Source organism: Parambassis ranga, chromosome 17 (assembly GCF_900634625.1).
Source record: "Parambassis ranga chromosome 17, fParRan2.1, whole genome shotgun sequence".
Taxonomy (NCBI): Eukaryota; Metazoa; Chordata; class Actinopteri; family Ambassidae; genus Parambassis; species Parambassis ranga.
In genome coordinates this window covers 1,858,071-1,885,572 of record NC_041037.1, presented here as the reverse complement: position 1 = coordinate 1,885,572, position 27,502 = coordinate 1,858,071, and the positions used below count along the sequence as shown (strand labels likewise).

The window sequence follows — 27,502 nt, the reverse complement described above, 5'->3', positions numbered from 1 at the left end:
CACACACATAAATATGAACACACACACACACACACACACATCATCTTGCTTCGCTTCTCTGTGCTCCACGGGGACATGTAAGTGGGACAAGGGGGGGAGAGAACAAACATATCAAACTTCAATCTAGGCTTTTCACTCTTTCCTCCTCCTTCTGCTGACACACACACAAAAACACAAACACACACAGAAACACATGCACTGCCCTCCTCCTCCTCTTTCTCCTCCCTTCTTTCTTCCTCTCCTCCTCTTCCTCATCACACACACACACACATCCGACAGCCTGTGTGGCTGGACTAGCTCGTTTCACACACCACACTGCTGCACATCACACACACAGACACACACAAGCATTCAAAGAGAAACTTTAAAATATATAAAAACACACACACACACACACACACACACACACACACACACACACACACATACTGCATTTTAAAAGGGTTAATTGGCTTGTTGACAGTGAAATATTTAAAGTGATCCATGAATTATATAAAGAGACATCGATTGTATATTTGCTGTGTGAATAAAACATGAGCGTCCTGTGTTTCTGTCTCTCACGCTCTTCCCCCGACTTCCTACCAATTAAATCCACTTTAGTCCAGACACTATTTCACACACACACACACTGATTGCAGCAAATAATACTTTTAAAAAAGCTGACTCCTGCCACTCAGCTGTGTCCACTGGTGATGTGTCAGTTACTTAAGTGTAGGATCTTCTTCTTCCTTCTGATGACACACACATACTGTATATCTCTTGATGTCAGGTTCATTGTGTTGTGGTTGCCATATTTGTTATCTGTGTCATGGCTTTGAGCCCAGTTGTGACCAGCAAGACGTCAGTATCTGCAGATATTGTCCTATAAATGAAACATCGGCCAATGAGATGAAGATGTTGGCAGATCAAGCGGCACTGACGCTCCCAGTGGTTTCATCAAACAGGACTTCTGACCGTACCCAATTTAAAACGTTAATTGTATTGGAGAAAATGCTTAATGTTGGTGGAAGAAATATGTGCATTTATCTGTGTATATTGAACAATATAAATGCTCACATAATAAAGCACAGTTATGTCCATGTAGTCTAAGAGTGGATGCACTTCAGATTTTTCTTTTTATTATTGAATATTTCTACATGTTTATTAGAAATGATCCATTTATGCAGATAAAATAGTACATCACTGTATCGTTTTATTATTTATAGAATAAAACCACAGCTTTGTCTCAAAGGCTGTTTTTGAACCATCTAGGACACAACACACTCAAATAAAGAAATCCTCCACCAAAAACTCAGAAACCCCAGAGTGCCTTCTCTCTCTCTCCCTCTCTCTCTCTCTTTGCCTTCCAGCCTTTTCCCCTCATTTCCTCCTCCTTCTCTCCGTCTCACTCGTCTCAATCTCTGCTTCTAACTTCTCTTTTTCTTTTCTCCCCCTTTCTTCCTCCCTTCTTCTCCTCCTCATTTCTCTGGAACAGTTTTAATTAGCTGGTAGCCTAAGGTCAACCTCTGCTCCTCCGCATTAGCACACAGAAACACACACACACACACACAGTTTCCGTATGTGTGTCTCTTGGAATGTGTGTTATGACAAGCAGAATTGATTTCTGTCACTTTATTCTGACAGCAGATAAATGTGCTGGTCCCGGCTTTAATGTTCAGAGCGGAGGAGCTGGAACTCCCATGATGCCGAGCAGGAACAGGACATGAAGCGTCTGAGTGTGTGTGAGCATATGTGTGTGTGTTAATGTGTGTGCATGTATCTGTGTGTGTGTGTGTGTGTAAAATCTAAAACATTTGAAAGTCTGTTTGTGAGAGCTGACAGTACATTTGAGGATGTGCCTGCATGTGAGTGCACAAAGTGTGTGTGTGTGTGTGTGTGTCGCATGTATAATGATGCAAGACTGTGGCTGAGTGTGTGTGTAGACTGCAACCCTCTGGAGGTTCTTGCAACATGTGACATTAGCAGTGATACAGAAAAGGTGAATCATTTCACACACACACACAGATACACACACTATCTCTTAAAAAAAGAAAGAGAGAAATCCTGGACTCTCTTCCAATTTGATGAATTTTTCATTGGGAGATTTTTCACTCTAAAGTCATCAGTAAGAAGATTCTTGTTTTTGTGACCGACTGCTGAAGGGAGCAGGGAAATGAACTCTCTGTGGAGTTGGACCGGAGGACTCGCTTTTTAAAGACGTCTCTTTGCTCCCAGACGTGGAGTCTTGGGACGGGTGTGCGTATGTGCACTTTACACATGTATGTGTTTTTTTGTTCAGGGTGTCTGCTGCTCCTCTATCTGTGTTTGTGTCACTGTGTGTGCATGTTTGTGTGTGTCTCTCTGTGTGTGTGTGTGTGTGTGTACCAGATAGACAGCAGAAGGTTTTTCATTAGACAAAGTATGAAGGAGGTTGAAGAAGATGTGAGGGAGGCTGGAGGGAGGAGATCCCAGTCACAGGACTATCAGCAGGGAGGCAGCATTTCAGACACACACTCACACACACACACACACACACACACACACACACACACACACAGTACGCTGATGAAAAAACACAGAAGTGCTTGAAGAGGAGCTCTGCAGCAGCAGCATGTGTTTCCATGTGAGACAAACAAGTAAAAATGTTCCATGTTCCACACTGAGCCTTTTGTTTGCGGCTGTAATTTACCTTAACTGGCTGCTGTACGTTCAGATGTTAATTAGGAGTTCAAATAACTCATTGTCTCATGTTGCCATTAGATTAATCAGTACGTTCTAAGTTCTAAGAAGCAGCACAAGACCGTTGGCCTGGTCAGAGCCTCATAATACAGTGACACAGGGGCTGCAGGAGTTAAATCACAGGAGGGATGGACGCTTTAACACTTCCTGTTCAGTTTCTTTGTGTTTAAACATGTAAATGACTTGGTGAGGTTCAGAGTTAACTCAAGGGATTCCACCAGACGACTATTCAATCAGCTCATCAGTCTGTGGAGGACGAATCATCTTTAAACCACAGAGTGAACATATTTAAAGTAATTAAACTTAAAATACACAGTGAATGAACCTCACCACCAGCTCTGATGATGATGGATACTGAAATCTATTCTGTTACTTAACAGACGAGCAGTGTAAAAGTCCACGTCATAGCACTCACACACTGTGCTCGGCAGCATTTAAGCTGCTAAAATGAGCAGATCATGTTATGTCTGGAGCTAAAAATAAACAACAAATGGATATACTTTAATAATGCCAGAAGGGAAATTGCTTAAGGCTGCCAGCAAGTAGGGCCACACAGGCACACAGGCAATGTGGGTAAAGTGTCTTGCCCAAGGACACACAACAATGACTAGGGAGGAGTTGGGATCGAACCGCCGACCTTCCGGTGATTGGACAAACCTGCTCTACCACTGAGCCACTGCTGCCCCATGTATCTATATATATATAACACACACACACATATGTGTATGTATAACTTCATATACAAAGTGATCCAAAAAAGTTCACAAAGACAGAATCCCAGCGCTCACAGCCGCTCTGTTACCTTGATCACAGCAGCAGTGTGCTCACGTGTACATAAACAACAGCATTCTATGCTGCACTCCAGCGTTTACCCACAAGCCTTTTCATATACACTCAAACACACACACCATTCAGTTTCAAAAACTCACAGATATGAATCACAGCACGCTTTCTTTGGCGGCCTGAATGAGCGTCACTCTTCAATCAGAAGCATCAAAATAAAAGCATGTTTCTGTTCTTTCTCTCCTTCCATTCAGTAAAGTTAGGCTTGTTTACTATTTACAGTGTGTATATACGTTTGGACAGATTGTTCATGTGAAGATGTTATCTGCATTTTAACACTGCCTGGAGCTGATTTAAAAACCATTTAACCCCTTTTAATGCTCAGCATTGGTCTGAATTAACTTTCTTTAAATGATGAAAACACCCTCGCCACAACTGCTGATGTTCTGCCGGTTCCAACACTTCACTGATGCTCCGCGTTACTAATGTTCAGCGAAATATTCAAAGTCAAGACGCTTTTTTATGGCTGCAGTGTTACATCAGATGCAAATATTCTCACTGTCTGCTGCATCATTTATGCACAATCCTACAAAATTTAAGCTGACACGTTTGGTATCCGTGGAAACTTTGGGACCTCCAGTTAAATCTGAAATAATTATGGGTCTGGATAAGTTTGTAAACATTAATCCACCAGCGAATCCAGCACGTCAAAATCCAAATTCAAACAGAAGTGGACCAAACACACCATTAGAGACGATTAATATTCAACAACTTGACGGCATAGAAAACAGAACATATGTAACATGGACGCTGAGTTAAAACCCTGAGTTCTGACCCGACGTCTCTAGATGCAAAAGAAATCTGTTCCTACCAGGATCACTGTGCATCCATGGCATTTGTTCAAGGCTAGCCCGAGCCTCATACTGACTCATCTTGGCCTGAATCCTACTAGGAAATTGTTACTGGGCTACAGCGGTGAAAAAACATCCACTTTCTCCTTTCCTCCTGAGCAGGAACAGCTATAATATCAGAGCAGCTGCAAGGCAACAGAACGGGTTTGCTGGAGAAATACATTTTTGATTCAAGGTTACAACACCAGCTGACATGCTGCAGGTAAGCATGAAGGTAAAAAAAAGAGATTTTTATGCACTTTGAAACAGAGAAAGACAAGAAGAAGAAAGACAACAAAGAAAAGCTACAAACAAAGTGAAGTTACCTCGACCTGAGGCCCGCTGACGCACCACAACAAAGCACTTTTATACCTATGAATGCATATGGTTTGTTTCGCAGTGAAACACTTTGAACATTCATTTCAAAGGCAGCAAGTTATGGAACTGAAGGAATGACATTTTGGCGAACAAAAGCCAAAAACTGCAGTTTCTCAAGTGGCCACTAGAGGCTGCTTACAAAAGCTAGTCAGATCTCTGCAGTAAAATATCAGCACGTCCTCCGGAGGACATAAAGAAGCTGTGTGGCTTCCTCATTCTGATTCTGATCAAATGAATTAAAAGTTGTTTTCGAGGTTGAATTTTCTGACCCTATCTTCGTTATAAAGCCTTGTGCAATTAAAATAATAAAACCCTTTTAACACTTCTGGACGAGGTGACAACAGTTCAGCCGTCCTTATCTACAGCCTGGTACTGCCATTATGTTTGTCACATCATTTTGAGCTTCTTTTTAGCCTCTAATTGGCAGTTTTAGTACAGAGAGAAAGCAGGAACCTCCGAGGCTGGAACATGAAGCCGTAGCAATAAGGAGACAGATGGGTGCCAAGGCTGGATCTGAACCTGAACCTGAACCTGGGACAGGACTACAGCTGCTGGCATTATTAGCCAGACTGGATATTAGCAAAACATGTCTGATCAATACAGTCTGCATTCTCATTGGTAATTAAATTCATGTTAATGTTGAAGAATGTGGAGCTTCCACTATGTTTTTGTAACATTTCTTCTCACTAGTTGTCTTCAAACTTCGCATGACTGGGTTATCGCATGTTTAACAAAGGGTGATAAATAGTGACTGACTCCGCATTAACAGAAGCCTCCTTGTTTGGCGACATCATGCACAGGTTGAATGGCTTCATGATGAGATGGAGGAGCATGTTATTACACTGTGAGTGCAGACAAAGGAGGATGAGAGTGCCGGGGAGGATCTGCGGGTCACTGCTGTGTCTGCAAGGTCAAACGCCGCCCTTTAAACTGACATGTGTAAGCCTGTTCTGATCCAACGCACCTATGGGCAGGATGAGAACGCTTCTGAAGATTAAAGTTCATTCCAAGGTGGCCAGATTTGGTCGTGCACACTCACATATTAAAGCGACACTCCCCCTAACATGACACTCACACACACAGAAAGCATTCTCTGATGTCATTTAACATGCATCAATTGGATCGGCACTGTGTTTTTATGGTTGTGGAGCACTTTGTAACTTCTGTTTCTTAAAGTCTTATACATATAAAGTACATTATTAGTATTAATATTATTATTATCGACCTCTAGTTGAAGGCAACACACATTCCTGCTGCTTTCTAACACCATTACCTCATTCAGTCTTGTGGGAGACAGCCTCGATCTGCTGAATATTTCCTGACACTAATAAAACCGGAGCTTAATGAGCAGTCATCGCTGAGGTTTCATGAACTGCAGTTTTCTGAAAGCAGAAAGGTCAAGGACCAGCGGCCTCGTTTTAAATGAATAAAATGACATGCACGGTCAGGCTCTCCCACTGCTCTCACAGTCCACACTGAAATGAGTGAGACGAGACGTTCAAATGAGCCAGCTGGGGTTTTTTTTAATTTGATTTTTTTTGCCTGTATCCATCATTTGTGGATAGTGCTGAAGAACATTTTCTACACCGTTTCTCAGGATTTTTGAAGTAAATAACAGTGTCTAAACATTTTCACACTTAGAACCATAATGTTCTGACAGGAATATGTGTTCCAGTCACACACAGCAAGGAGTCATGTGAAGGGTTAAGTGTTGAGTTAAATCAAACATTCAATAAATACTTACTAACACACTGCAGCTGCCACTTTAATACTACAAATCTGCTGCACACATAAAGTTTGAGAGAAATATCACAATCAATCAATAATAATAATAATAAATGGATACATCTATATTACAGTCAATCTCAGGCTCTGGATCTATAACTAAAAAGGTCATAAATGTATAGTTTCTGCTCCTTCAGCATCTGAATATTTGCCATAAACAGCCTGTCGGTGTTTTCAGCACTGAGGTAAATAGTGAAATTGTTGGAGGCTATTTTCTGCTGTGGATCAATATTCGCTGCTCTACTGGGATCGATTAAAAAAAAAAAAAAGACAATATACAGCGTCCATCATGATAATAAAGGAACATGTCATCCAGACAGTGATGTGTGTTTCATAGTTTGTGGACAAGGTGTGGGTCTGTGACACAAACGATGAAGACGCTGTGTCCTTCGGCTGCACAGGCGGGTTCTGTCTTTGTTCTGGGCTCTCTCTCTCAGGACATGCGGCCTTTCAGATCAGAACGTAAAAAAACAAGTCATGTCAATTTACTCTCCTTTAACGAGAGTGCTGTGAAGCCCTACAATCTGGAGATCAACAGGGTGAGCGTGAGCCGAGGCTCCGCCTTAACAACTTCAGAACAAACATGGAGGCCAGCAGAATGTTAAGTGCTGTCTTGTCTTACATTAACTTCCAGATTCAAAGGTCAGAACCACAGATGAGGCGGTGATGAATCGAGCACTTCATTCCTTTGCTTATAAACCCCCCCTCTGTCTTTATGTATGGTGGTCCGATCCCTAGCACCCCCCTCTACCTCTCCTCCTCCTCTTCCTCCGTTTCCTGTATTTCTCTCTCATTTCTGCCATTTCCTCCCCCCTCCACTCTTTCTGTGGTTTTCTCTGGCCACTTAATGGAATGCATGGCATTTCCTCCCTCTCTTGCTCGCCCCCCACCCCCCTACTCTTGCTCTTCTTCTCCCTCTCTCCTCCTCCTCCTCCTCCTCCTCTCTCCATCCTTTGCCTCTGCAGCCCCCCCCCCTCGCCTCCTGTAATGAAATGTAAACTTTGACATTTGTCAACTTAGTCCTCCTATCAACAATTTGCAGCGTCCGGGGGTGGAGGGTTTACTGTAGCGTGGCGTCTCCAGGCTAAAAGCACCACTCGCAGTGAGACCTGACCCCTCACCCTGTTCCCTGGCTCTTTTGTTTATTTAATTTTTTCTTTCATTCTTCTGTGTTTCCATCGCCTCCTTCAGCTCCGTTCTTTGTTCTTTCTTTCCTTTACATTTATCTCTTTTTCATTCCCCCTTCTGTGTTGCTTCATAATCTCCTTTTCTTTCTTCACCCACTCCGTCCTTCTGTCTCCCTTTAATTCAATTCTCTGCCGACTGATAATCTGTTTTCTTCTCTCTTTTTTTTCCTCCGCTGAGCACCATCATTCCCTTATATTCTCTAAGTTCATTGATAAGGTCTTTTTGCCCTCTTTCTTTCCTTCTTCCCCTGTCCGTTGTGTTTCATATTCCAGTCCTCACAGCTTGAATCAATAGCAGTTTCGCAGCTAATTCCACAGCTCTGCATCAATACCCAAAGGCTCCAGTCTCCTCCATCACCCCTCCTGCCTGCCTACTATGAATATTCAAATGCGTATTATAATAAAGTGGTTTTTCTAAATGCATTAGCATGCAGAAGGGGAGGGGGTCTGTCCAAAATGAGATTTTCACCATTTTAAGGGAGGTGATAGACACATTTGGAACATGATCAGTAGATTAAAGATTTCTACTTCGTACTGCAGTTGCTTTTTTTTTTACCATGGTGATATTTTTTGGGGTTAAAACTGCAGGAGAGGCAGAACAAAGCAAGGCCGGAGAGTTCCACTGAGAGCTTAATGAAGTGGTTTCACATTTAGCAAGCAAAGATTTTAACAGCACACACTCTCTCTTGAAAAGTGACTGTCGGCATAAAAATTTAAACAAATGATGTTACAGAAAGTAGAGAGCTGTTTTTGTTTGTACAGACAGTTTTCTAACAGCTTCGGATAATATCTTGTTTCCTGGCCTTTATTCTGAAAGGGACGCCCAGCCAGCACAGCCAAACTCCTTCTTTTCATTACTTCTTTTCTTTCCTTACACATTTTCTCTCCTTCCATCCATCCCTTCTATTCATCCCTCGCTCTCTATGGCAAATCCAAAAGTTGTGTCGCCATAGCAACAGCTGCCGTCTGCGAAAATTACCTAAATCCCTCCCTTTTCTCTTTTTCTTTTTTTCCCCCTCTCCTGTGTGTTCCCAGTGACATTCAGTGGATACTGTTTTGATGTGGGAACAAACAAATGAGTTGGGGGTGAACAAAAAAAAAAAGGGAAAGAGGGTAGGGAGGGTGATGCTGGGGTAGGGGGGAAGGTGGTGGTGGTGGTTGTGGTGGTGGGGGTGGTGGTGGGGGGGCATTGGAGCAGAGCAGCAGAGCAGAAAGAGGAGAGAGGAGGGATTAGAGGTGGAAAAGCCTGGTGGCCAGACAGGCAGCCAGTGAGCCGGAGAGAAAAGAGAGGCAGAGGAAAAGACAGAAAGCAAACACAGACAGGGACGGACGAGCAGAACCAGACAGACAGACAGACAGTCAGTCAGGCAGATACATAACCCCCCCCCCCCCCCCCCCCCAGAAAACAAACAAACAAAGAGTAAACAAAGAGAGGCGAGCCAAGGGCACACAAACGCCCGGCAGCAGACAGACAAACAAAGACAGACAGACTGACCCAGTGAGACAGGGCAGCATGTGAAACAGGTAGCAGGCAGAGAGGAGACAGACATGTGTCGCCATGGTAACACTGAAACCAGTGAGTAAAGGAGAGAGGAAAGAAGAGAGGTGGTGGTGGTGGTGGTGGAGGTGGTGGTGGTGGGGGGGTTAAGAGGGAGAGATATAGGAAGCATGCCGTCCCCATGGTAACACAAACGGAGGGATCCTGAGAGAGGGGAAGCGGGGCCGACACACACACACACACACACAAAACACCACAAAAGACACATTAAGAAAGTGGGAAACCTCATTCTTCATATCCCAGCATCCCCCACTCCATCGTCCATCTGCATGTGGGACCTGATTTGCATCAGTGTGTTTATGTTGTATGTATCGATGCGGCCAATTACTGCCACCAACATGCCATTTTATGATTGTTAGACATTGTCAGCGAGCAGCAATTTTATCTCTGTAATGAAGAAGGCATGTAGTTGTAGTGAAACCCTGATGGATGGTGTAAACTATTACAGCTCGCAGCATTATTCTTGGTTGGACGGCGTACAAGGCAATCTGTTGTCTTATCATGTGTGTGAGACAAGGCCAGTTTCCAGGATCATGGCTGAGCCAAAGACAATCACATTCAATTGAGATAAAGCCTCAGTGGAAATCATGTAGCTGGGAAACTTCCCCAGAACGCTTATCAGACGCTAGTAATTACTCTTCAGCAAACACGCCAGCAGATTTGCAACTATTGTACCACTTAATCAGAGCATTGTGAAAGCAAAAGGGCTTGTGGCAGAATGTGACGAAATGAGTCAAGTTGCTTGACCTGAATGTGCTGCTGACTGCAGCAACTGTCATTGCCAGGAAAAAGAGTCACCAAACACAGCCCCGAGGATTTTACACTGAGAGCGGAGTGGCAGCAGCAGCAGCAGCAGGCTCTCAATGAGCCCACTGTCATTGAACAAAACACGGCGCAGAGAGCTATAGCAGGAGCTAACGGCTAAGCTACTCCCGTTGTAGCTTAGAAAGCTCATCAGGAGCTGCAGCAGCTGAGCTCACAGGATGGAAATGTGCAGCGTCTGGGTGATATTATTAAAAGTGTCACAACATTAAAAAAGCCGAACAAACTCAATCAGTATTCACGTCGTCTCCACGCACTTCACAACGCAGACCGTTACCGCAGGTATCATTGAAAATGCCCCCTTTCCCTGGCATATTTACCATTGTGTCGGGTCATTAATGCACGCTCAACTCATAATTACTATATTTCCAACAGCACTTTAAGGCAGCATAATTGCTGTGTGTGGCAGATGGCTGTTGGCTAACTGGCTTGCAGTTACGCCTAATGGCTATTTGCTATCGGTGTAAAACAGGCTAATGGTTCGCTGGCCAGCAGCTATAGCTTAAAATAGACAGCTGTCCTGTGTGGGCTAAGCCAGAATTCAAATGACTATGTGCTCCTCATTATCTGCTGCGCTGAAGTCACCACAGGATAATGGACTAATAAAAGCAAGAGAAGAATGTGATAAACATTTTTTTTTCTCCCCCCCCCCCCCACCACCATCTGATGTCTGAGTGCACTGAAGCTCGATCCAAAAAGGTTAATTTATGCAGAAAAACTGGACCGTGTTTATGTCTAATTATAATGCTCATTCCTCTTGGAAAATAATTATCCCTGTGCAGCTCAGTATAACAAATTTAAATGGATACGGACTGTATAGAACATAACTGCTGTTCAAAGCCAGAGCTGTGTGTCCGTGTTTATAAGGCTGCGTGCTTCCACAAAAGACGATTTGTGCTGTTTTTGTCTGCAGTTTTATCTCCCAACTCAACAGGGGAAAAGAGGGGGAGACAGAAAATGTATATTCCCTTTCAAACAAGGAGGCTAATTACAAGGGATTAAGTAATTGCGTGGGGAATAGTCAGGAAGTCTTTCTCAAAACCTTTTGTTCCAAACCCCATTAATTTCACCCTGCTCCGTCTAGTGTATAACAGGCTGACTTTATGTGAGCGGTTTCAAAGGACAAATCTACAAGATATTTTCTGCACTGTTAAGAAAACAGCAGTTCATGAGGGCGCAGAAAGCACCGGTGATTTAGTGAGTCTGAAAAGTCACCCATTGACTAACTTTACAGAGGAAGCAGTGTGTGCTGGAGAAAGGTTTTTTTGGGGGAACAAAAGTGTACTACTCCTTTAAATAATTCAAAACAAAAATAATTCTTAGTCTAGTGTGCTTTAAAAAAAGTGTGAGTTCTTGTGTCAAGGTCTAGAAGGATGATCATCAAACATTAAGGAGAGTAGTTGAGTAAAATGTCAAAACTCTTCTATTATCTTTCGAGCCATTTGTATGAATCATGCCGGCTACACATTAGATGATTTAAGACCCATTTTCTAGGCCCCGTTTGAGGCTTGTTGAAACTGAATACATATCGGAATATTCCTCAAGTGTGTGGCGTCAACAGCATTATTTTTCTGCTCCAGATTGAATCAGAGCCTCCCTGCTCTCCTGATCAGGCTCTGCCTCCATCAGATCATCCACAACAGGGACTTAGAGCAAGCGGACCAGGAAACGTCTCCAACCGGATGATCTGTGCTCATAACGGTTAGCCGATCCCCAGGTCATGCTGCAATACGGATAGCCTGAGTGGAAGCCACTCTAATGCCATCTTCTTAATTTCACTGTGTATTTTTTTTTAACTGTTAAACAATGTTCTTCCGAAGCCGTGTTTAACCATCAGAGAGCTCGAATCTGTAAAATTGCTGCGACACACGATGGGTATGTGGTCTCTGGAGCCCCTCATAACATGAGATCTCTACAAGTTAATGGGGAAGGCGGAGACTCACCGCAATGGAAGCCAAAAATGGTGACCATGTGACGAGCCAAGAAAATGGTGGAGAAGCTTGTTGCAGATTAGAAATGTTCTTGGTTTATCATCACCATTCTTTGTGAACTTTTTTCTTGAGTTATTTTGGGATTCTTAGGCCCCGTTCACACTGGAGAAAGTCATTCCAGCTAGAGTAGGATTGAGTCCAGACAGCCTTTAAGCTGGATGCGTTCAGACCTATTTTCAAATCTGGCTAACACACACTTGTGTCCGCACTCAATCCGGCTTCATCCAGCATGTTTGCTGTCCTCCAAACCACTAGGTGGCGCCTCGTAATATACAGAGTCCGTTCACGCCGCAGTAGGACCGCGTGTGCGCATGCGTCATGCGTTTTTTTGTCCCGTGCCGCGCCCCGTAAACCGGAAGTAGCACATCGCTAACCGGAAGTAGCATGTCGCTAACAGGAAGTAGCATGTCGCTAGCCGGATTCGCTCGCCACATTTGCGTTCACACCTGAGCCACATTTGAGCCAATCGAACTGATTGAAATCGGACTGGATACAGCCGGATTCGAGGTGTTCACACTCTGAAAAAAACACATCTGGATTGATCTGGATGCGGCCGAATCCTGCTTAAGCCACATTTTTTCCCCCAGTGTGATCGGGGTATTAAACTGTCATACATGGTGATATCATAAAACCAACAGTGTGGCTGCTTTTATACTGACAGAGGTGAGCTAATCATGGTTTAAGCACCTGGAACTAAGGGAAGAGAAAAGCCTGAGGAGGTGAAGGGCGCCTCGTGGTTGGACCATGAGGAGCAGAAGAATGATGGAAAATGCACAAGTACACACAAGTACATACACAATATGTCAGTGTGAAGGTTGACCATCATGGCTGCAACATCCCAGCCAGCAGTAAACCTTTAAAATAGCAGAGGAAACATAAAAGGTGAACACAAGGATGGCCTATCAGCAGCTATCTAATTTTCAACCCGACACTTACATACAGCCCCTTTTAACCTCAGCACAAAGTGCTTTACAGGAATTCTCATTCACACACCGACGGCAAAGGAGCTAACGTGCAGGATGATAGGATCAGCAGCAACTTAGCAGTTCCATTTATTGCCCAAGGCCAAGGATCAACACTCCAATACATGTGTAAAAAGCCTGCATGCATGATAATCTTAATGTAAAACCAGGAACAGCATCAAATAACACTGATCTACACGACAAAGCTGGGTTGTTTCTTTTAGATTAGCTTAAAAAATACAATATATTTGATCATAAAACCACTGAATGCAGCCGGTCTTTATCTTTGTGTACCATATATGAACAGCAGGGTGAGGAATTCGGCCCCTCTCTCCTCCACATGACCCACGTCAGCTCCCATTCCGGTCACCGTGTAGCTTCGGTGCTTTCGGGGAAACAGATCGAGGCCTCTGTGGTCAGAGCTGTCTGAACTCTGAGACTCTCAATCAATCCACTCCCTCTCTCTCTGTCTCCCCCTTTGTGTTTTTCATTGCTCACTCACCCTCTCTACACACTGATGGAGGTCATGTGTGGTCAAGAGCTGAGAATGGACAATCAGGCAGCAGCCATATACCCACTGTTATCACTGCAGCTCATATCTCCCTCTCTCTCTGCAGGCTCCATACTGTACAGCCATATTACCCAGCTCACTCTGACTTTATCTCCCATTTATAGCTGTGAGCGGTGCAGCAAGAAGCATAAGGGATTTTAATTTGAGATATTCCACATTCTGCTATTTAGATGAATGGGTTCAAACTGAATTTATCTCTGTGCCTTTAGAAGCAAAACTCCAAATTAGCCTTTTACATGTCTCAGCTGGTTTACTCGGCACTGGTGAGATGAAACGCAGGAATCATGCGGGGTTTGCTGAGTGTAGGTGAAGCCGCTGCTTCACTGTGAGAACAGAACTGTTGGACTGCTGCATACAGTTTGTTGACAGTCACTTAACATCTTCAAACTATCAGCTGGAAGCTCAGGAAACCACAAAGTAGTTAAAGGTCGGGTAGGAGATTCTGAAAACTCAGTGAGAGTCAACCAGATTTGGAAAGTAAACACACGCCCCTTTCTCTCGGAGCTCACCCCGAAGCCACGCCTCCCAATCACATGGACGCGCATTACCTGAAGCCGAGCTGCGGTCTGTGACTTCGGCCATCATGCACGTACCTCTCTGGTGCACAGAGCAGGAAGAGAGTGACAACCAGCCAATACTCGCGTTTTATAGCTTCCACAGATGATTCATAGTCTTCGCTTTAAAGCCAAACTGCCGAACTAATCGGTTGCTATCGGATTGTAAAGAGAAGTTACACTAATTTAACAAAAAGTGCATCACAATGAAATCTCCTACCTTTAAAATAGAGAAGATGTGATGTGAGGCTGTGGAGAACTCCAGTGTAGGAATACAGTATATTTACCCCACTAGTTCAAAAATTGCTTAATACTTTAAAATCCTCAACAGCTCAGTCTCAGAGAAAAAAAATGTGCAAATGTTACTACAGAAACGTCCCAATAAAGTCTCAGAAAGTACAAGATACATGTTTTGGTTCAGGAGTATCAGGATCCTTACAACCTAACCAAGTATTGTTGTGGCTTCAACTGAAGACAAAACAAAACAATAAAAAGAATATGACAAAAAAAAACAGACTTTTGGTGGCAGAATCTGACACATGTAGATCATTTATTATTATTTATTTATTAGTAACTGATTACGTTTTTCATAATCTGCTCATTTCCTGCCCTCAGAGCTGTACAAACACTTGGTTTCTTTTCTTTCACCTTTTCTTCCAGTAAGTTCTTTTAAAGTTTCTCCAACTTCTTTTTCTCCTTCTTCCTCCGTTGCTATGGTAACTCTGTCTCTTTCTTTCTCTCCCTCCCTCTGTCTGTCTCTCTGGTGCACCCCCACTTTCCCCTCTCTCTCTCTCTCTCTCTCTCCCTCTCCAGTGGCTGGTTGGATGGTTGCTATAGAAACAGACTTATTTAAAAGAAGAGCTAAGAAATTATCTCTTTCTCTCGCTCTCCCCTGAACACGCTCGCTTTTACTCCCTCGCTTCCTCTCTCTTTCACTCACCCTATCTCACCCGCCCCTCTCCTTCTTCACTCTCTCGCCTGCTTTGCCCCAATCACAAGCAAGCAGACCTGCTCCTTTATTTTCCTTTGGCCCTGGCTGCATGCATTGTGGATTTGCACACACACACACAAACCTGCAGTCTCTCTCTCTTTTGTCATCTTACTAGGCTGCTCTCCACACACACACACACACACACACAGGCCCATTAACCCTTAATTTAATGGTTTACATTAAGGGGACTAGGACTTGTCCCCTGAATTGGGCTTGGTTCCCCATAAACTGAGGTCAAGTCAAGACAATTCAGGGCAAATTTTTACAGGACGTAGGAGCACATTAATGAACTTAACTGGATCTAAATTAACTGTTTGACAAGTTCAAGTTCAAGCTGTGAAATCTCCATATTTAAAATAACCATGAGGACAAACACAGCAAGCTGTGTGTCTCTCAAAAACGTCCCGTCACACTGAACAAACAAACACACACTGCATCTGATCTCCTTTACAGTACAATGACAAATCTCACACTGACATAATCTCAACCTGTGACGCCATAACTTCATTTACCGCCACCGGAACGAGAGGCGAGCAGCGTGATGTCACTGTCCCCCCGTTTTCACTGCCACCGCGGAGAGCTGCTCGCTTATCTCCGCTGCACCCGAGCGTATCAGGCTTCACTGAGCGGAGATAGTGTCACCGCCCTCCCCACCCACACCAATACCTCACCCAACCCTGCTCTCCCCTCCTCCCTCGCTCCTCCCTCCTCCCCTTCTTCCCTCTTCGCCTCATCAAGCCTCACCAAGTGGAGTGGAGCCCGGGGTGTTATCAGTTCCTGATAGTTATCGACTTACATTAAAACATAAGAGGCGAGAGAGGAGGAACAGGCAGATAGACAGACAGAAGGAGGATGGTAACACAAACAGAGTGGGTGGTGATGGATCCCAGCTTTCATCATCTGTAATCATGTTGTCCATCTCCATCTTTAAATCGCTGCTGCTTCTTTTATCACCGTTTAAAATCCACCAAAGGGAGAGAAATAAAAGGCATAGAAGGGTATACTGAGACTTCAAAAAAAAAATCTTGGTTGTGGTGCCCACGCAATAAAATCATTTGGTTACACAAGTTCAGTTTCTGATAAAGGAAATAAGTTTGGGGGAGAAAAAAGTCCCAGTGGAAAAGACTGGAAGGCGCTAAATGTTGAATTAAATGAAAGTGGTGCCAGTGGATAGCGGGACTGTAGGGTGTGAAAAATTGGAATTATTTTCGTCACACACTGAATATTTGGAAGGATTAAATATTACAAACGTTTCCTTTAGCAGAGGCTTCAGTTTCAATAAGAGATGTCAGTGTAATGGAACTTAGCAACTGTCTGATTAGACTATAAGAAATGACTTGACACAGTGCATTTCTATTGACAGGAAAGGTCAGACTCATCTTTGCTCAATGAGACGTGCACAGAATACAAAATAAAGTAATCTTCCTCCTTCCTTCTGTTCAGTGTGTTTGTGTGACTTAGCCGAGTGGCAGCCACCGGGGGCCTTAGACCTGAAGTGTTAAAAACTGCAGTCCACGCCGCAGCCGCTCCAGGCTGGCTCCAAAACTGAGTCAGTCCCCATAAACTGCCTAAAATGTCCCACTTTACATCAGCAGTAAACATGATCACAGCCTGATACAACAAGTGATTATGGTCTCAACTGATAAGTTCCCTTCCAGTGTCAACTGTACAGGGTAGGGATGTCCCGATCCGATTTCAGACTCGATCGGAATCGGACATTACCTCCCGATCAGGACTCGAATATATATTTATTAGGACTCTCAAAGGTAATGCCTTCTATGCAGGGTGGCTCTGTGTCCTGTAGTGTAGGGGTATGACAGTCGCTTTTGGCGCCTCGAGACCCTGATGAGCCGCTGCGTGTGTGAAATCTCCTAGCGTGGCGGTCTGGACACACACACACGTTTTGCTAGGATCGGATCGGGACTCTGTATCGGCAGATACTCAAAATCAAATGACTCGGACTCGGACTCGAGGGCAAAAAAACCTGATCGGGACATCCCTAGTACAGGGGGTGCATTTTTTTCTCACTCATTCTAATTATATAATGACCTAAAATTACGCAGACTTATGGGCATGACATGTCTCATCAAAGCCTCAAAATGGCTCTTCAAAAACCGGTGATGTCACAGAAGCTTCGTCCATAGTTTTTACTGTCAATGGTCTTAGCCTGATACTTAGAAAAAGTACCAAAAAAATAGAGAGTTTTTATTTTTAGGAGTACTTCCATGTGCATGTGGTAAATGGAGCTAGATAATTATTTTCACCTGTTTCATATAAGACCTGACCTGTCCTTTAATCTTTCTTAGGCCAAGTCCATTTTGACCATAATACACTAGCAAAGGGTCACCTCAGATTAGGACTAACTGTGACAGGAGATCCTTCATTGATGGCAGCCAGAGTCCTCAGACATACAGTAGACCCCTAATGCCCGGTTTACACTGTTCGAATTTGGGCTGTCGCAGACAAAAGACGAGCATCGTAGGAGAATCGTGGAGATATCTTTGGTCGTGGCTCTAAATCGGTGGTCTTACGTCGCACTGTGAGACAGGTTCCATGACGACCGTTGTCAGCGTCTTGCGACCAGAGACAAGCTGAGATAAAATTCTAGCGGCGTCAGAAATTTAGGATGACTGTCTCACAGTGTGACAGCTGCTACGACCTGTCACCCCACGTCTTCCTCCTCGCATGTTGACGTACGACGTAACTTGTGATCGCCTGCCATTCAGTGAATGGTCATCGTACAATGTGCACGCATCAAACTTGGCGATCGTACCAAAGTTTATTAGATTCATGTCACATAGTGTGTCATGCAATGGTCTTATAAGATCTAAAAATCGCACAGTGTAGAGAGGCCATGAAGCAGCTCTGCTGCTGCTCGTTAGATGTGTTAAATCAAAAGAAGGATGCTGTGAAGTGTCTTGGGGCACGGTGTCAACCATAGTCGGATAAAGGCATTTGTTTAGGTTTAAAACATCTAAAATTAGAACTATTTTAGGAGTTGGAACCCCTGAAAACACGATTGAAACTCCATGAACTTTACATGTTTGGGCTGCAGCTCCAAAGGACCATATTCACAGGGACCTCCTAAATTCTGGACGACTTCTCACTATATAGATGTTCTATGGACACAATCCTGCTTTGTCTTCCTCTCATGTTGGACCGATGTGTCTTGTGGTAGACAGTGATGGCTTCCATGCAGGCTTTAGCAGACGGAATACATATTCTTCTTTTTCTGTTGTACCCCTATAAGGCAAACTTCCAAAGTACTGTATATTTATAAAAAACAATCAAATGCACATTTAATCAGGCTACATGCTACAGTTTTCTTATTATTGCCAATAAAATGCTGCACGATGATATTTTTGACTGAAGTTTGGGCACTTGGCCCAACATCATACACACTGTAGTAAAAGCATCACTTAACTCTCATAGAGTCAAAAATGTAAATTCAATAATCTGTCAGTCAAGCACTCATTTAACTGAGAACTAATTGTTTCATTGATTACATGGAAAGCTGCATTGTGTCTTACATAAGGTGCACACACACACACACACAGTGTTACCCAGCAGCATGCATAATCCAGGGCAAAGACAAAAGGGAAAACCTTGTGATAGCGATCTTGTAATGGATCAGATTGATTTAATTCACTGCGCCGGACAATTTCTCATTCTTATTCCTCAAGATGTCTCTGAATGGATTTTATGTGGGAGGCCCATTCAATTGTTCTCTCTCACCTCCACATGAGTCTCTCAGACAGCGAGCGAGCGAGGGAAAACACAAGCAGACGACAGAGAGAGAGAGAGAGGGAGAGGGAGGCAGAAACATAAACTACCTCCACACTCAGCTTATTTGATCTCGCAGCCCTTTTTGTTGACATTTTTCTTCATATAAAAGGAAGCACTTTTATGCTTTTGGTGCTTTTATGCTTGATGTCTGCATTTCTTTGAAAGCTTCTCCTTGGAGAGGGTGGCCAGTTTGGTTTCTCACATTCCCTTCCAAAAAGAGCTAAGAAGGGTTACTTCCAGCCTTTTATCACTTTTATTGAATGCTCATGCAGAGAAAGGAGACCCACTTTATTTATCCTTGGAGGGCTGAGGACTCGGGTCGAGAGCGGCGCTTTGTGCATTGCAGCGTGCCGCCTTGGAACAGCAGTGAAATATGCTGGAGATGCCTGGAAAACTCCAGGCCCTGCTCTCCCAGGAGAGCCCCATCTATAATAGGCCTGGCTGTTTCCCTCTGCTCCCTCGCTGCAACCCTCTCCTCGCATAAATCTCTGCTCCCCAACACCGCTAGCTCCCACTCCTCCTCTGCATTTCACTCGTCCTCATCAGCACCACCTCATCTCCTTCTATTAGTCTTTATCTGCACTCCGCTCCTTCACTCCTCCTTATTTCCACTTCTCTTCTCCTCTAGTTCCCTCCTTAGTGCATGAACTCCCTGACTCCTTTTGCTTTCAGCATTTTCTTCCTCCCAAAATTTCTCTCCATCCCTAATCCTGTTGCCCCCCCCCACCCCCCACCAGCACTTCCTCCATCTGTCTCACCTCCTTTGACCATTCATCTCCTCTTTGCTGCCCTCCTTTACTCTTCCTCCCTCCCACATTTCTTTCCTTCCCTCCTCTATTTTCTCGTGTTCTTCCTCAGCTCTCTCTCCACACATAAACCTCTCCCTCTAATCCCCCTTTTTTTCTCCTTTCATCTCCACTCACCCACTGTCTCCCCTCAGTGCAGCATTCATTCACTAATTTGCTCCCTTCCTAGCCAAATTCGTCATCATCCTTCCCTCTCTTCTATTTCTCTCCTCCCTCATTCCTCTTTATCTCCTGCAATTGCTCCTCCTCTTCACTCGCCTCTTCCTCCTTTCATCTTTGTGTCTCCTCTACCTCACTGAATTTCTCCCTCTTCTCCTCCATTTCCCTCTTGCACTCTCCTCCTTTCTTCCCTCTGCTTCATTCATGTTTGTTTCCTTCCTCTCAACTCGTCTCCTCCTCCCCCTCATCCTCCCCCTTTCAGTCCACTCCTACTCCTCCCTCATTCAGGCTGACATATTAACCAGATTGACGGGTGTCAGTCTTAATACCAGTCAACCCTTCTCTGAGAGGATATGCATACTCCTCAGTCTTTCACTCCTACATATGTCAGCCTGCACGGGGGAGCACGAGGGGGGGGTTTGCCGCCATCGTTTACTAGATTACTGTACTGCTAATTGTGGCGGGTTATTTTATTTATTTATTTTAAATGCTGTTCCTTGTCACCTCGGATTACACTTCCCCAAACATAAGGATATCAGATCTGTCAGGTAACCTACCAGAGGGCGCACACACACACACACACACACACAATCTTCCGTCATGTTATTTGTGCTCTCGCTTCGCTCTTAAACAAGGCCTGTCATGCTATTTTTAATTATTTTTTTATTTAAGATTCTTTTTTTTTTTCCACTGGAGTGGATTTTTTTTAACCACCCAATTAAAGCCACAGAGCCAGTCAGCCTTACATGCTTGCTTTTTTATGGCACGATCAGTACAGTATGGCACTAATGGCCAAGGTCGGGGGCTTGATTCATCCTGGGGTCGCTCATGCAGGAAATGTTCATCAGTGGTGCTTCAGATGATAAAACTCACCAAACAGAGGAACAGAGCATGCTCAGTGGCGTTTGTATATTGAATAGAAGTAGCAGAGCAGGTTTATAATGAAATTTGTCACTGTGGAGTAATGGTACATGAGGGAAATTCATTATTGACGACCTTCGGGGAAGCCCTAAGTTCAAAGTCATCATAACTGTCGATATTATGAAGTTGCGATCGTTTAATTTCATCGCAGCAATTATGAGGGACACAGTAGACCTGTGTGATTACTTGGACGAGGGAGCGGGCGGCCATTATTTCTGGATGTTATTTCCAGCTCTTTAAATGACCACTGTTTATGTATCTGCATGTCGTGTGTGTTGTCGGGGGTGGGACTTGTTACTACTCAAACTTAGGCCTGATTTCAAGCCACCAAGTTCAACTTCAAGTTCACCAAGGCTTTATTGTTAGGGGGGGGAACCCGCACCAGACCCCTGGGTGAACGTCCGCTACCAACCACAATCCTCCAAGCATGGCAAGAAGTTTTGTGTCTGTATTTTGGACATGTCCACATGGCCACATGTCCTGTTCTGGACATCCATGTTCTGGATGTGCTGTAAAATGTCTGCCATAATAACAGGCAGCCAAACTACTCCAGGTCAAACTTCTCCCAAATCCAACAAGCTTCTCTGCCATTTTCTTGGCTGCTATGGTAACAATGATTTACATTTACTTTCTCACACGACCACAGGAGGGCGCGTAGCTGCATAAACACCAGCCGTTGCTGTCACCACACACTCAAACACACCAACAGAGACAGACACCTCAAAGTCTTCAAAAAGAGTCTGAATAAACTGCAGTAAAGTAAACAAGAGGACGCCATGTTTAAGTACCGGCACACGTTGTGTACTAGGATGCCCCATATGGCCTTCATCAGTTCAATTTGACAGTTTAAAGACCATGGCAGAGATGAGTGTCACTGGCACAGTGTCTGACCCTGGAGGGAGTTCACTGCACCAGACATAAGTGACAATGCCTGGCACTAAAATCAGGGACATCCACACTCGGAAAGTATATAATCACGTTTTTATCTTCCCAAACAGTGCAGATGAAATTTATGACTTTACCCTCAAACCCGCATTTTGATGATTCAGAACAGAATTATGCAACTGTTTGAGGGCGTCTCAGTGGAGAGCTTCAACCTAATGAGTTCTCTCATACAGTGTACAGTATGACTGGACTGAGTCACACCATCAACTCTTTTACAACAAATCCGTCGTCAATATGAAAGTGCTGGAAGTCACAGGGACGAGTTTTAGATGCTTGGAGGTGTTTTGGGTGTTTGTGGTGAGTTCATTTACTTTGGCCTTCCTCAGTACATCTTGATAGAAGATCCCTGGGTGGCCCTGGAGCCCAATTTGGGTGTAAATCTTTGCTGCTATAAACCATCAAACATTGATGGTCCAGCTGGGCTGCTGTTGAAGCGCAGACTGAATCCAGCGTGGGGCTCTTTTTCTCTCTCTCTCGCCGCTTCCTGAGGACTACTGCTCTGCCTCTGTTTATCCTCAAACATCCCCTCTTGTCAACAGATTAGGACTGAACCCCGCTGTCTCTTCCTTTCTTCGTCTCTCTCTCTGCCTCCATCTCTCTGTCTTTTGGCCTGTCTCTTTACATCTGCGCCTCTGCTCTATTCTTGTGACGGGAGGAAAAAAAAAGAGGGAGGAGGGGGGGGGAATAGGAGAAAAAAGAAAGTCTGTGTGTGTGTGTGTGAAAGAGAGAGCAGAGAGAGAGATGGGACAGGTGCTTGCTGTGCAAGAATTGTGTTGCTTGCTTTGCTTGCATGATCAGGCTGCAAAAATGTTCAGCTCAAGCAAAAGTGCTGTTCAAGAATCGACTGTGAGAAACGGGCTTTCCTCGCCCGTGGCAAAGGGATCAGAGCGGCAGCACGCTACAGCAGACCCACACACACACACACACACATCTACACGTGCAGGGCCGAATGGTAATTACAGGGGTCCACAGATGTGCGGTCAACCGCACAGAGATGTAGTTGGCCTGTGTTACAGGGAGCCCGATTCACCACTGGACTGCACAGTAAACCGGGCTGCTCAGACAGAGAGAGTGTGAGCTGTCAGCAGGGGGGAAAGCAGGCAGCAGACACCTGGAAGAGCCCAAACAGGCTAAACACACATTAGGCTGCAGCTGCTGCATGTAGGGGACGGATTCACTCTGATCACATTTACAGGCTTACACCGGCTCAGCTGGAGACACTGATCTGCCGCTCTGCTCCACTGTTCCGCTCGCTGCTGCGCTCTCTTCCTGTTTTTGTGTTCAGGTTCTTTGCCGTTTATGATCGGCTCGGTTCAGCCCAGGTCTGCGACCTTCTTCTTCTTCTCCTGTTTCTCTTTCAGCAGATACCTGATATACAAATATCATCCAAGTGGTTTTTATTCCAACAGATCTGCACTGTTACCCCCCCCCCTCCCTGCAGCAGAATGATCATATTTTTACGTATTGTGATGAATAAAAGATGCAGTGACACTCCAAACTGACACCCAGAGCCTAACAGTTGTCACAACAAAGACAGGGGTAGGACCATAGATACACAAACTGCAAACAAAGCAGCACTCCTGTACCAATAACAATGCAGTAATGTCTGATAGGCTGCAAACTGCACAACAAAACATCATTTCTGATGCACATGTGAGGATGCACTAAGCAACAGTCACGTATCAGATGGACCTCTACATCCGTTTTGTGTTGGTCTGTCCAACAGTCCTAATGTACTTCCCTCTGTCTGCTCCTAATTAGAGCTCCTTAGATGATTGATTGATTAACAGAGATTTCTCCTGATGTCATTTTATCTAATCTGATATTCTAATCTCAAATCGACTTTGACAGATTTTTTTTTCCACCACGTCTTCCACACTGTGTGAAGTCTGTCCTCCTCCACTCAGGTGGTCAGCTCTGTCTCAGCCTGGGAGCTCCTCTGACTGTCTGTCTGGGCAGATCACCGTCAGTGGTTCATCACACCGGCGGCCTGCGGCACCGGGGGGACCCAGGTGCTGAGGCAGCTACACACACAGGTACGGTTGAACTGTTCACATCAGGCCACCGCAATTAATCACCTCTGTCTTTGCAGCCGTGACTGCCCTCAGACATAAACGCACACACAGACATCCACTCTGCTGAGGTGTGTGTGTGTGTGTGGAAAGAAAGAGAAGGCGATCTATCAAGGTGATCGATAAATAGGGGCATTAATATTAGTAATGGGACTCTCCTCCAGTCCAGTGAATATGTCTCCGTCTTTAAGGTAAAATATGAATTTTTCTTGGCACCTTGCAGCAGGGCTGCGCGCACGAGCACGAGCACGAGCACGAGCACACCAGACTCTACCTGCATGCTAAGAGGATGCACTGTTCACACACACACACACACAGGCTTTCTCTCTCTAGGGACACTTGTGCTGGTCTTAACTCTCTATCCCTCTACACACACACACATACTGTGACTGAAGGCACACGTGCCTGGCGCGTGTACGTGAGAGTGCGCGTATGTGTTGGAAATTGATCCAGTGTGACTCATGTTAAAGCCCGGTGACCAGACTGTGCATCGGATCCTCGCCTCATCAATCATCCCCGGCTGGCAGGTTATGCGCAATGTGTGTGTGTGTGTGTGTGTGTGTGTGTGTGTCTGAGTGAAAGTGTGCTCGACACACAATGCCTTTGTATGTGTCAACCAAATCTATCTATTCATGCGTTTCAAAGGTCACGTCAAAGCGATGTCGGGTGCAGATGCTCCACATCTCTATTAAAGAAAAAAAAACATCTGAACGCAGCGCGTCTGGGCCGTTTGTGTCTGCATCCACACAAAAACACACAAAAACACACAAAAAAACCCACCAAACAAACTCATTTCTCCCCCAGCGGAGCACAGACCCTGAACACCCCACGACTCCTTTCCCCTCAGCCTCTGCGGGCTGTAATGATGATGTCCGGGGGGCAACACACATCCATAACAACACAACACATTTCACACGCGCACGCGCAGCCATTGCCAGACAGAACATACACACAAGCACGGGCAGCACAGACAAGAGAGAGAGACCCAGGAAAACACAGAACTACAGAAGACAGAGAAGCATGTGGCAGCAGGAGAAACTTTGAGCTGCGGTCTCTTCGTGGAAAGTGTCTTCAAACATCTTACCTGGGCTGAGAGTGATCGCCAAAGTTATGATCCACAGGGCTGGCATGGTTCAGCCGAGCGCATTCAGATTCCTCCCCTCGGCTCTGCCTCCCCAAAAAGACACCATCAATTCCTCCCGACCGGGTGAATTTAACTGGAATCCTCTTTGAGTCATGAGAGAGAAAGAAGACAGATTTAGAGAAACATTCCGATGCCTCCTCCCCTCTCTCTCCCTTCTCCTCTCTCTAACTGTGTCCCTGTTTCCCCCCGTGCGTAAAATAAATCTGTCTCCACTTTTTTTTTTTTTTTGCTGGACTCTCAGTCTGCGTCCCCCTTCCTCTCTGCGCTCTGGATTCCCATTTAAACAGGACTGAATTCCTCTCTCCTTCTTTTCTCTCTCTCTCTCTCAGTCCCCCCTCCTCTCTTACAATCAGTAGCGCACACCCCCTCCCTCCCCACCTCCACCTCCTCCACCACCTCCCCGCCTCCTCGCTCCAAATCTCCGCTTTGAACTCCACAGAGAGGCGGAGGGCGCTCAGCGGCCACAACGAGAACTGCGCTTCAGAGCAGAACTAGTTTAACTTCACATCACAGAATCATATTTATACTGGATCATGTTTAAGCTCCACTCAGCAGCAACAACAGAGGTGAGTGAGCTTAAATAAAGCTCAGTGAGCAAAGTGGAAAGAAGTCACCTTGTTGTTTATATATTTCATATTTATATGAGGATGTAAAGTACACAGCATGGTATTAATATCCTGCATCATATTCAGCAAAGGGAACATGTGTAAACTACATGAAGCAGGTATATTATAGGTAAATATAATTCTAATTGCACAATACTGTGTCATGTTTTCTCCATAAACTTACATTGATTCCTTAATTATCATAATTCAAGAATTTCCTTCGCGATTAATAAAAGTTTTATCTTATCTTATCTTAATTACACAAAGTATTCTGTGCATTTTTTTTTTTAAAAATGGAGTTTTTAAAGGAGGAAATGCAGGTAAAGTGCCTTCCCCAAGGACACAACCCTGTTCTACCACTGAGCCACTGCTGCCCCTATTTTTCATTATTTTATTTATTTTTTCACTTATCTAAAGAGCACAGGCATTATAATTGATATTTAATTACAGTTATACACCATTTAATTGCAAATGTGTTTACTTTTGTTAAAATAACTAACAATTATTTAAATTAGGACTCTTTGATTAAGTTGTCAGCACCTACATCTGTGTTTTGTTCAGTTTTAATTGGATCACTTTCTTCCTTTTTAGGAGTGAAAACTGATTAACTGATTACATTTAATTATGAATTAAGGACGAACTTTAACCAAAACAACTCCTAGATCCTTTAAATGTCTGCATATCCATCTGCTTGCAGAGTCTTGTGAGTAATTAACCAGTAGCACGTGTACAATGAAAGGCTGATTATGACCCTCTCCAGACTCGAATCAACATGTGGTAACAATTCTTCAAGATAAGGAGGGATGAAAGGAAACCACAAGGAAGGCAGAGAAGGATGGAGAGAGGCTCGACGTGCAGATGTGCTTCAGACAGAAAGAACGTTGGTACGTTCAGGTATAACTGAATAAATGCTGCTGCCAGTGTGATTTCATTTAGCAGATTCATAACCAAGCAGCATTTCTGAAGAAGCTCTGATTTACAGTGCTGCACTGCCCCCTGTTGGACATGTTATTTAACTGCAGGCAGCCCTTCAGAACCTGTTGACGTTTTAACAATTCTGAGTGTTTTATCACATCTGTTATTTATGGATGGTAAAATGTGTCAAATTCTTCTTGACATGGTCGATATCTAACGTTCATTTTAATGTGCATTTAATAGTTATTAAAGCAGTTCCTAAGTATTTAAAGATTTGTTCAAAAATGTGATTTTTTTTAACTGAACTTTTGTGTTGTTAGAGGAAAACGTGCCAAACTATTAAATATTTACTACGAAAATATTTGGTTAAGTTTTTTAATGTGTTTCTGAGCAGGAAAAATCAGCAACAAGACCGAAAGGTGAAATTAACCCAAATGCATGTTTATTGAAGTCAACAACTGAGCTGGAATTTAAACAAAACAAAACGAAACGAAAGAAAGAGAGAAGGGAAAAATACTTTATGAACATAACAGCCAACAGACGCACAAACCCTCCACAGCATGTGGCTGGGTCTCGCCTTGATGACATCATCAGCCGCAGTACAAATGAACAAACACTGTTCCCATGTGATATGGATATTTATTCAAAAGGAAGACTTATCATCCGAAAGAATAAAAACAAAGACGTGGTTGTTTTTTTGTTTTTGTTTTTGTTTTTTTTTTCAAGTCATCGAAATAAGAACATTTCTGTGAATGCAACACACGTACAGGTGTCTCCAGAGTCTGTTTGGGTCATTTAATACACACCTCACACTCATACACAAACACACACATACACACACATATGTACAAATACACCACAGTCACAGACATCATGCCTGCTGTGCATATCCAAATGTGTGTGGATGTGTATGTACCCAAAGTGTGTGTCTGTGTGCAAAGTGTATATGTGTGCGCTTG

At 44.2% G+C, this 27,502-nt stretch overlaps 1 protein-coding gene across 4 annotated transcripts in view; it reads right to left on the bottom strand.

Annotated features, from left to right (window-relative positions):
• kirrel1b (kirre like nephrin family adhesion molecule 1b) overlaps positions 1-25,295 on the bottom strand; it is a 62,279-nt gene extending 36,984 nt beyond the window's left edge. For all 4 annotated transcript variants that reach the window (XM_028428206.1, XM_028428207.1, XM_028428209.1 and 1 more), the window contains exon 1: positions 24,964-25,295. In XM_028428206.1, the coding sequence (XP_028284007.1) occupies positions 24,964-25,009 (46 nt within the window). In that variant the 5' untranslated portion in view covers positions 25,010-25,295. The remainder of the gene's footprint in view (positions 1-24,963) is intronic.
• Between the last annotated feature and the right edge of the window lie 2,207 nt (positions 25,296-27,502).